Genomic DNA, 11,999 nt, shown 5'->3' with positions numbered 1-11,999 from the left:
AGTTAGTAGGTTGCGAAATAAAGTTATTATGTAACAAAAATATATGTAGTTAACTTTGTTATGATTCTGTTTTTAAAATTAAATTTAATATGTATATAATTAAGTTATTATATACATTATCATTAATTAGTTTTCATATTCTAAAAAGAATATTAGGGTTACTTCAATGCTTGACTACGGAATATAAAAAGAAATGACATGATATACTAAAATCTTGATATTTTGATATTTTTCGATACATAATTTTATACTCACTTTCTCTCTTTTCTAGAATTAGGTACAACATTCTAAAATAATCATGTTCCTTCACTCTATTTCTTACTTAATAGTTTTTTTTATTAAATTAAATTTTATTTATTTATAAGTATTGACGTTGAAAATGGTAATAGAAATTATTCATAGAAATTATTGAAATATTAAAAGATAATAATATATAAAATGTATGTAGAGATCTCAACCAAATCTTTTGTTTAAATTTTCTCTTTCTAGTTATGTTAGTACTCTTATAGTAAATGTAGGAGAATAGTTATCCCATATTTTATAGATTCTTATGCATTAAGCCTCAAATGAATAGAAAAAATATTGTATAGTCCAAGTTAAAATATAATAGAATTAAATTGTTAAATTTAATTTTTAGGGCGATAAAATCAATTATTTTTTTAGTGGAAACAGAAATGAAATTATCTACAAAGTATAAGGGGCTTTTTGAACCTTTAGTGCGAGATGAAACTATCTACAAAGTATAAGGGGCTTCTTGAATTTTTACCAAATTGAGTGTATCAAGTATAAAGTGGCTGCGCCACCGTGTAACGCTGGTCCGGACGTCACTGGTTTATACCCCAAAAAGAAAAAGAAAAAAAAAAAAAAAAAGCGAAATACACAGACATGAATAGCATCTGTGCTTGATTTCATCGAGTTCTCCCTTGCTTGCACTTTTATGACGGAGCAGCCATGGTAGTAAAGAGTAAGCAAGGAGCCTGTACATGTCCTTCCTTCAATTTTCTTTTTTCTTGTTCTGCTTAACTAACTAACGATTAATTAATTATCTGTCTCAGATTTTAGAAGTCTGAGTTTGATCCATCCATGGATTCTGCTTGAGATTGTAACAGCAAACAGAGAGATGGTATGGAGGGACTTGGAGCTACGTGGGACGATTCTAATTAGCCTTCTTAGTCAAGTAGTCCTCATTATGTTGGGCAACCGAAGAAAATATATAGCCGGAAAATTAATAAAAATCATCCTCTGGGTTGCTTACTTGTCTGCAGATTGGGCTGCAACTGTTTCTCTTAGTGCTATTTCTAATAGCTTTGCGTATTCAAAAGTAGACAGAAGCTATGTGATAATGGCATTCTGGGCTCCGTTTCTACTCCTCCATCTTGGCGGTCCTGACACAATAACGGCACTGTCATTGGAAGACAACGAGTTGTGGCAAAGGCATGCACTTGGGTTATTTGTCCAGGTTTACTTAGCATGCCAAATCATACGTAAATCCTGGATTAGCGCTCCCCTTAACGTTCTCGCGATTCTAGTCCTCTTGGTTGGAGTAATTAAGTATGGGGAGAGGACTTGGATTTTGTGGTCTCTGAGTAGTGATAAATTCAGGGATTCTATGCTTCATGATCCGGATCCTGGTCCTAACTATGCAAAATTCATGGATGAGTACAGCTCAAAACAAGCAGAAGGTTACGATGTTTCTGTCCAACCGCTTATCGAAGCTACCACAGATGTAGAGTTTGTCCTAGATGTACCCAAGAACACTACTGTTCTGAATGCGACCGTTTTGAATACTTCCTATCATTTCTTTGTCAATGTCAAGCCATTATTTGCAGACCTCATCCTTAGTTTTCAGGACCGAAAGAATAGCCGATCTTTCTTCCTAACCAGGACCTGGGAAGAAGCTTTTGATGTGATTGAGTATGAACTTGGGTTTATGTTTGATACCTTCTACACGAAGGCAATTGTGATCTATACTTACGCGGGTAGCTTTCTTCGTTTCATCAATTTATTCTTAACCGTTTTAATATTTGTAGGATTTTGGGTGATTGATAAGCGAACTGAATCACCTGGTGACATGGGTATCACATACTTGTTGATGGGTGGAGCTATCGTCTTGGAATTATATGCAACAACCACTCTGCTTTTCTCAGATTGGTCCATGCTTTGGTTCAGTAGACACAAGAATACATTTTTGGATCTATCTTATCAGGTCATCTCTTGGTTACGTCCACGGTTTCAGAGATTTCATCTGGTGCCTGCCAATGACAAATGGTCTGATTCCTTGGCAGGATACAATTTAATAAATTTCTGTTTGCTTAAAAGACCAGCTAAATGCAATAAAACGAACTATAGGGGTTCCTGCTGCAGCTTCAAATGGTGGGGCTTCATTCTTGCCAGTGCGCGAAAGTTCTGCATTGAGATGTGGCATAGCGATCGATACACAAATTTAGAAGTTATACAAAATGATCTGAAGAGGTTGATATTTGAAGATCTCAGACTGAAATCAATACAAGCATCACAGCAAGCAGCAGATATGATTAAATACTGTAAGCAATTATGTGCTGAAAGGGGAGATAGGGTACTCAGAGAAAAGGAGTATTTTAGAACAGTTGGGTGGAGTGTGGAGGCGGACTTTGATCAGAGCATTCTTCTATGGCATATTGCCACAGATCTCTGCTACCACTTTGATATGGAGAAAAATCCATATATAGCTGAAAGTCCAACATGCAAAGCAAGCAAAGCATTAGCAGACTACATGTTGCATCTACTTGTCGAATGCCCTTTCATGCTGCCCAGTGGGATTGGCAAGATTAGATTTCAAGACACTTGCGCTGAGGCCATGGAATTTTTTCAAGAAAGAAAGTACTTTCTGAAAGGGGAATCAGATCATTGTAAGAAGGTAAAACTGAGAGCTCGCACTGCGTTGCTGAAAGTGAATACTAAGATCGAACCATCTGAAGTGAAGGGGGATAGGAGCAGGTCAGTGTTATTCGATGCATGCGAGCTGGCTAAGTCTTTGCAGCGGTTGAAAACAGAGAAGAATTGGGCAAAGGAGAAGTGGGAGATGATAAGTCATGTATGGGTGGAAATGCTTTCGTATGCTGCAAATCAGTGTAGGTTTAATTATCATGCGCTGCAGCTTAGACAGGGCGGAGAGCTGCTTACCCATGTGTGCCTTCTAATGACGCATCTGGGTATCAGTGAGAAATTCCAGATTGCAGAAAGCCATGAGAGGGTAAAACTCGTTGTCACATAAGACCATTCCTATGATAAAAAGGATTTTAAACAATATTCAAATGCAAAAGCTAGTTATTTTAGTTTTATGGATTTTATTTAAGTTTAATAGTTTGTTTGTTTTTTTCCCTTTTTTTCCTTATAAGAATCAATCATTTTAATTTATCTTTCTTTTCTTTTTAATTTCAGCTAATAGAGTTCTAAAAATAATCTCAGAGCTAATGGAGAAAATAAAATTAAAAATATTATTTAATAAAATATATAAATATTTATAATAAGTTTATAGAGCTAATAGAGAGTAATTTTTGATTCTATTTTATACCCCATCCGTCCGTTATGAGTATTTATTCAGATTTTATCCAATCAAATTGGGTAACATTCAAGTTCATTAGATAATATATATGAATACTATATAATTAGTTTTGTACCTTATCCATGGTCGTACTTGTACTCTATTTAAAATATTTTTTCTTGCTTTTAATTTATTTTTAAAAATATTTTTGATAATAAATTTTAAATATTTTCCAATAAATAAAAATATCATGGCAAGTAAATATTTCTTATTTAAATAAAAATATGAAATTGATTATTTGGACTTTTATTACATGGAGTGTTTTGGAAGCTTAGAAATACCCAAGGCGATCAAAGAGCCAAAATTAGTCTTATTAAGGTTTGAATATAGTGTCACTGGAATGAGCTCTATGGCTCTCTTTCTATAATCTTTAAATTAATTTTCTTGGTAAGATACTTTGATCAATCTTTAGGGGCATACATATAATACCTATTTCTGTTTTTTTTTTTTCTTTTTTTTTTCTTTTGGGTGCTTAGTACATATCATGTTTATGTTTCTATGGTTATAATTTTATGATTTTACTAATTTTAAGCTTAATTATCAATTAATTTTGATCTTTACATGTTTTAACAATTCTATGAAAACGTTTCAAGATTTTAAAACGAAGCATGTAACTATACATCTTTTTAATTAATTCTCAAAATTATCTTTTAATAATAATTTTTAAAATTTTACTATGAAAGAAATGACTTAGCATGTTAATTCTGCTTATTAAATGAAAATTGGTGAGTAAGTAAAAGATTTATTGTGTTTAGATGAAAGATATATGAAATAATGCACATATGTAAGATTTTTAATGACCATTTTATTATGTTTAGAATAAATTATTTTGCTGATACCAAATAATAAATATATACTAAATAAATACCAAAAATATAAAATAGATATTAAAAGATAATTTGATATTTAAATTTTAAATAATAGTATTTTACCATATGTATATTAAATATATACCAAATAAATATTAAAAATATAAAATTTATATCAAAAATTCGAAATAAATACTAAAAGATAGTTTTATATACTTTATTTATATATCAAATATCCCAAAGTAATATGATAAAAAAAGACTTTCTAACTAATTATAAGTATATATATAAAAGATGTATATTATATATTAAATATACAACAAAATATATGAAAATAAATATAAAAAAAATACTAAGCGATAATTTTAGACATTAGTTACAAAATTACTAATATAATTTCACTGTGTATACTAAATATATATCAAATAAATACTAAAATTATTTTCAAGTATTAATTATATATTAAATATATATTAATATTTATTAAAATATAAAATTAATATTTAAAAATAATTTTAAATACTAGTTATGTATAATATCCGGCTCTCCCAATGAGTTGACTTACAATCAAATTAATATCATCAAATTGAAATAAATATATTTCATACAATATATTAAATGTATATTAAAAATTAAATATTATACAAATTATGAAAATATATATCAAATTCCTAATATACTATCTTATAAAAAATTACATTTAACATATATTATCATATTTCTTAAATATTTTTTTAATTTATAATTTTTTTAAAAAGAATTTTGACCGTTAAAACAGTATTTTTAACATGTTTTAGCCGATAGAGTTCCAGATAATAATAGTTAGTCTTTTCGGACAAAGGAGACCCGAAATATCGGTGGCTCGCAAACAGGTGTATCCGGTGCTTATAATGAAAACCTTCTTGGTCCACAACCGAGATTTCAATTAGGGAAATTTTTGTCTAGAAGAACGAACCATTTTACATGAGTTGTGAAATAGAATAATATTTACAATGTTGTTACTGGGACTTGATTTAATTTTCTTCTCTAAAATTTATAGACTTTTAAATTTAAAATTTTATATATTTAATTCTATTTTCAAGATAGTAAGAAATAATCTCTTAATAAATAAAAACAATTAAAATCTTGAAATAATATTCAATACTTTTTTATAATTTCGATATAATTAATATAATTAAATAATAAACAATTCTTACAACTATTATTCTTATTACAACCGTTATCAACTCCTTAGCTCTCATTACTTTCTATAATACTACTATTATAGCCGTCTCTCTCAGCATAGCTATTAGAAAAAAAAAAAAAATACTGATAAACAATAATATTTATTATCTTATTATTTTTATTAACAACATTAATATATATATTTATTATATTTATTTTTTTTAAGAATATGCAATTCTTTTTTTATTTTTTTATCAAAAATAGAACTAATTTAAACTACATTAGACCAAAATATTAATAAATTTTTAACTAAATTAATAGCGAAATTAGACTTTACGGCAAACCCAATTGAATTCATGAAAAGTGAGAAGATGTATTAATAAATTATGGTCTAAATAAAAAATTAAAAAAGTGATTTTTCTTTTCTCAAGGGTTTAAAGGTGTGTAGCATTATTTGTTATTTTGAAGTGGTGAAAAGTGAGGGTGGGTTTCGTGAAAGCTTTATTTATTGTTCGCACATGGAGGCAGCTTCATCGTTTCTTTCTTTACCAATTATTATCATTATTATTATTATGTTGGAAGTACTAAAGAAATCAATGGTGAGGTTTGGTGGGATAGTATTCTGATGGGAACTACCCTTTCTTCTATAGGTTGCACATGGGGAGACCCTAATATTTGGGACAATAGCAAATCTGTCCTTAGATTAAATTCTTAGAGATATTTAACTTACAAAATCAAGTTTTAGCCCCTCCTCAAGCCAAACACTTCTTATGAAATGTTACTCTAGTAGATAGACACACTCACTTAAGTGACATTTGAATAACAATTTGAAGAGTTGTTTCTATAGATTTTTAACCTCACTTTTTAATCATTTAGTAATGTTTATTGAATGTTGTTATAAACAAATTTAGTTATAATTCTTTTTAAGTGTAAAAGCTTTTAAGCATGATATGTATATTTAAATATTTTTTTTATTAATATAAATTATCATCCTTAAAAGAGAATCATGAAGTAAAAATATCCCGTCACCTAAATTTTTACTACGTCATAACACAAATTTAAATATATTAATTTTTAAAATTTAAAATTTTTATGATACGTGTGTTTGATTTTTGACATTTAAAATTTTTATTTTTACATGTGTACTATCTTTGACACGTAAGATTCAAGATTATGTGTAATTTTGTAGCTTTTTTTTTCATTTATTGATTTATAAATTACATTCCTAATTAAACACTCATTCTAATTCTAAGAAATAAGATATTAATAATAAATTAATTTTTTAATTAAATAATGACTATTTTAAAAAATAGCATGTTAATTATATTTTAATATTATATTAAATAAAAATTAATTTACTAATTAGATAATGATTCTAATTATAAAATAATATTTTTAAATATTTATTTACTAATAAATTAATTTTTAATTATACAATAATTTTTAATTTTTAAAAAATAATAATATCAATTATATATTATATTAGAGTTAATGAATAAATATTTTAAAAATAATTTATTGATAGTATTAATTTAAAGATAATATTAATAAACAAATATTTTATTAATGTAATAATATTAATAAAATTTTAAAAAAATTTAAAAATAGTTAGTTTACTATTATTTTTAAAATTATTATAAATTAATATTAAATTTTATCTATAAGTTTAAAATAATAATAAGACACAACCCGAAAGTTTGTCCAGTAATGCTTCATAATATGCGAGTAAATCAAACTCACATCTCAATTGTATTTTGGTCAAGGAGCAGATCTCGATTTTAGTAATTATTAAAGTTAAACATTCACAATAAAATAAAACAGTAAAAAAGGCAAACTCTCTATACTTTTTGTAAGTAGAATCATTAAAGTTAAATCAAACCCTACATTCATAGTAAATCATCGACTACCAAACCTTAATGCTTTGCGATTACAGGAAAATTTGGTTTCCTAAATCTATTTTAGGAGCATATTCGTTCCTTGACCCGGACATTAAGGACCAAAATGAATATTTTTCTATTGTGTGTGAAAGTAACTTTCCCAATTCGTGAGAATAAATTTGAAAACTTTTCCGCGAAAATCGCTCCATTTTAGCTTTTTAAATACTTTTATTTGGTATGATCTTTTTGAGTTGAAAAATCCATGGCAGCGTTTGGTGGGAGTGGAGTAGGTGAGGACCACTCCTTTTAACCCAAACTCATACTAGAATAAGAAAGGTCTCAAAACAAAATAAAAAATTTAACTTTTAAAACTTAACTCCAGTATATAAAAATTATTAAAGCATTAGAGATATTACATTTACGTTGATAAAGAATTAAAATTGTTGCAATATATATATATTATTTTAGTATTGCACCCAACAAATGATTTATTATCGGAGATAACTTAAGTTAACATAATAAACATATTGAAAAAGTTTTAGTAAATTACTATATAGTTTTATGTATTTTTATTTTAGGGTATGTAACTTGCTCCTTGTTATTTTAGTATCCTGTGAATATGACCGTTAACACATAACACGATCAAATTGCACTACATCATTAGCAAATGCTGACTTAGAAATTAAAAAAAAAATAATGACTATTGCGTACCACTTCAATATCTCTTAACCATGATGTGATATAATTTGATGATGTTATTTACTAACGATCATACTTACGGGTTATTAAAATAACAAAAATACAAATCACAAACTCTAAAATAAAATTTTTTAAATATATTTATTTTTTAATCATCTAAATTTAACATGATGCTATATTATTCATATATTTAAAATTATATTATATCAACCACTATCATCATTTAAGATGTTGAGCTACTGCAAGTTTAAAATTTTTGAAAGTCACAAGGTAAAAGTTGAAATTTGTATAAGCATTGGTTAGAGACTGAGTTAAGTCCATCAATTACAATTAACAATCTCCTAATTATTTTAACTCTTTCAATGGTCCAGTTACAGAATCCAACTCTTTCTCTCTATAATAAAAATCGATATCTCCAACAAGGGGCATCAAATGGGATCTGAAATAAAATTAATTGTATGTATATATTTAAATACAACATATATTGCTTCCAAAAGAATTATAATACATATATAAAAAACAATATTAATAAGTCAGATAAAAAAATTATTACATGCTTATATTTATTACGTCATTAAAAGACTAATTTAAATGAAATGGTCAATATTTAAATTTTATTTTATATATCAGTTTTATCTTCAACATTAATAAAACAGTTAAAAAATTAATAAAATAGTTATTTTTAAAAATAAAAATGATATGAATAAAATAAAATAAAATAAAATATCATCGTTTTATTAGACGAGTCATTTAATAATACAATAAATTAAGTTTATATAACAATTTCTCCTTCTTAAGTACCATATTTTGGAACCTTGAATGATATCTTAATTATCAATACAATCTAAAATGTCTATGACAAAAAAATCATTCATGGTTATATAATAAATTTTTAACAAATTTTGTCATAGAAAAAGCTATTTCAGCAGTTATTACCGCATGTAATATCAAACACCAGACGATAAATAGGGAGAAGGTGCATTTTTTATTTATAAAAAGTTATCTTTTCTAAAGAACTTAATATATACTTCTATCTAATTTTATTGTTATGAAATGCAAAATAAATATATTTTTTTAAAGATGAATGCAAAAGGAAAAAGAATAAAAAAAGATATTTGAATAAATAAAAAATTTGATTATTCTCTTAGAATCTCAAGAAATAAAAAAAAATAGTGTTTAAAAGTGAACTGATATTATTTTATAAAAATATCTAAATTAATTTATTTTCTATAATAATTTATATAAACGCTTTAGTCGATAAAATCGGTTATAAATATTAGTAGTATAAAAATTTAATAAATTAAAATAAAAAAATTAAGAAACTTGTTAAATAATGAATACATTTAATAAATTAAAAATATAATTTACCTAAATTTAAACAGCAATTAAAGTTGGAGCGGCTGGATTCTGTTTTGCATTATGGAGATTGGCGCTTCTTTTTTCCATTGTTTTCATTACGCTGCATTTTTTTTATTTACGATTGTCTAGTTTTCTCACTTTTTTATTTCCTTCACTAAATTATTTTTACATATAGTTGATATTCGTTTTTATACCCAAATACTTGAAATTCTAGCTAAATTTGCTAAGAAAATAGCAATAGTTGGTAATAAAAATGTTATTCCCTATTTATAGAATAAGAATCTAATGTAAGAGGATAAGGGTTGTGGTGAAACAGCCATATCATAGTAAAGAGAAGGTAATTTTTATTTAGGGCTAATGCTAAATTAGACTCAAATCTAATTACTTTAGCAATTTTGATCCTTTTAATTTTAGTAAAAATGCCTAAATTGTAAAATTATTGGCAATTTTAGACAATTCTCAATTTTAAATAAAATTGAATAACGTGACAATAACCCATGTTATTACCGAACTTGTCCAATTACGACCAAAATTGAGAATTGATTGGAATTACATATGATTTTGCAATCAGAATTTCAATTAAAACTAATCGAAACCAAACAGATATTATACATAAGCTAACAAAAACCAATAAGAAAATTTAGTTAATGCTGTTATTTAGTTGAAATACGTAAAAGAATTTATTTTATTCGAAAAATAGACATAAAAAAAATAAAATAAAATGCGATATTTTGGATTATTGAATATATTGACTTACTGATGTAAAATTTATTTATTATAACCAATTTCATTGATTTCTCAAATTTAATACTCGCAAGTGTACGAACTGGATGATAGTACGGATGAGTTTACCATGAGGTCAATCTCATAAAGAACTTTAAAGCATATACTATAAAAATCAACTATCACAAAAAAATACTAAAAAAAATTTTAGATACTCTAAACTAATATTTTGAAAATAGTTTTAAGGTTTATAAAAGAAATTATATAAACTAAAAAGTAAATTGCAAATAAAATTATTAATATAAACTATATGATAAAATAGATTTAGTCTAGCTTATACTTAGTAATCCCCTTATTTTTCCTTAAGCTAAAATCTAATAAATGAGATGGTGATATGTCTTTTTCCCAAGTTACTCAAACTAATGATGCAACATAGGTTTCTTTTACCAACATAAATTAAAATAAAAATAGTGTTTCTAATACTTTTAATTTAAATATTTTCATAAAAAATATTATTATCAAATTAATATGATGGTCAACTAACAATAATAGATAAAACTAATAAAGTTATGAAGGTAAAGAAATCATTCATTAAACTCAAAATAAATAAGATTCATACATAAGTAAAAAGCCAAACTAAACACTCATAAAAATCAGTTTGACATAGTAAATCCAACGGTCATTGAAATTAAATAGAAAAACATAAAAAATAATATAGAAAATTAAAGCTCATTTAAAATTCAAAAGTTCTTCAAAGGATAAAGATGATCGGTCCTCACTCTCCACGTCCTAAAAGGCTTCTTTGATCTTTTAAAGAATAATAAAAAAACTTACTAAAGTATTTGTAGAAGATAACTGTAGAGAATTTGTAGAGAGAAAAATGATAGATATGTCCCTTTTATTTAACTGATCTTACTGCTTGTAGAGATTTCTTTTACAGAGGCCTTCTCTAAGTACAATGCTGCTGTAGTTATCCTTTTAACTATTTTAAACAAAATAAACAACTTAAAATTAATTATTCTTAATAACTAATTAATTTCTCTTTGTGGACCTTCATATATTCGGCTAGGCTTACAACATTGATAGTTCACTTGTCTTTATTCCGAGCCTTCGCAGTAGCAGTTCAATATAAGTCCATTAATGAATATTTAACTCGTATTCTCTCTTTTTTGCTATTAATATCTGAAATTAGACAATAAGACTAAAATGAGATAATAAACACATATTTTCACGTATTATGTATATAAAACATACCAATAAATTACTAAAATGCCTTAAATATATATACAATAATATCAACATGTCATCCATACAAATTTAATCATATAAAATACTAAATAAATTTTTACTCTATTTAAAGTATATAAATTTTAAATTTATAAATAAATTATATAAATTTTAAATCTCAACTAATATTAGCAACATAAACTAATCAAAAACTAAACCAGACCAATAAAAATAGAAAAATAATTCTACCAAAAAGTCAACATATACCAATCCACCATATACATTTTCTTTGTATGTTGCGTGCATTTGAAAAGAAATGACAGCATATTCTTTCAATTATTTTCATGCAAAAATAATGACATTTTGTCTGCTTGCCATACTTTAGTTTCTTTAAATGTCTCCTATAATTGTTAATGATAATAGAGAGTTCTTATCAACATCCACCAATTATTAGATATTAAAATATTAGTTATTCAATTGAAGAAATTAATTGTTTCAAAAAAAATAAATAAATAAAGAAATGAATTCTTCAAAAATCATTAATTATATAATAGTATT

At 25.9% G+C, this 11,999-nt stretch overlaps 1 protein-coding gene across 1 annotated transcript; it reads left to right on the top strand.

Moving 5' to 3' along the window:
* The first annotated feature begins 590 nt into the window (after window positions 1-590).
* On the top strand, window positions 591-3,396 carry LOC8287659. Its single transcript, XM_048377544.1, has 2 exons — window positions 591-964; window positions 1,056-3,396. Exons 1-2 carry the CDS (start codon window positions 952-954, stop codon window positions 3,251-3,253), a joined length of 2,211 nt encoding a protein of 736 aa, XP_048233501.1. The 5' UTR covers window positions 591-951; the 3' UTR covers window positions 3,254-3,396.
* The last annotated feature ends 8,603 nt before the right edge of the window (window positions 3,397-11,999 follow it).

The sequence above is a fragment of the Ricinus communis genome, chromosome 8 (assembly GCF_019578655.1).
Source record: "Ricinus communis isolate WT05 ecotype wild-type chromosome 8, ASM1957865v1, whole genome shotgun sequence".
In the NCBI taxonomy this organism is placed as follows: Eukaryota; Viridiplantae; Streptophyta; class Magnoliopsida; order Malpighiales; family Euphorbiaceae; genus Ricinus; species Ricinus communis.
The sequence above is the reverse complement of the archived record's forward strand: the minus strand, read 5'-3'. Positions and strand labels throughout refer to the sequence as shown.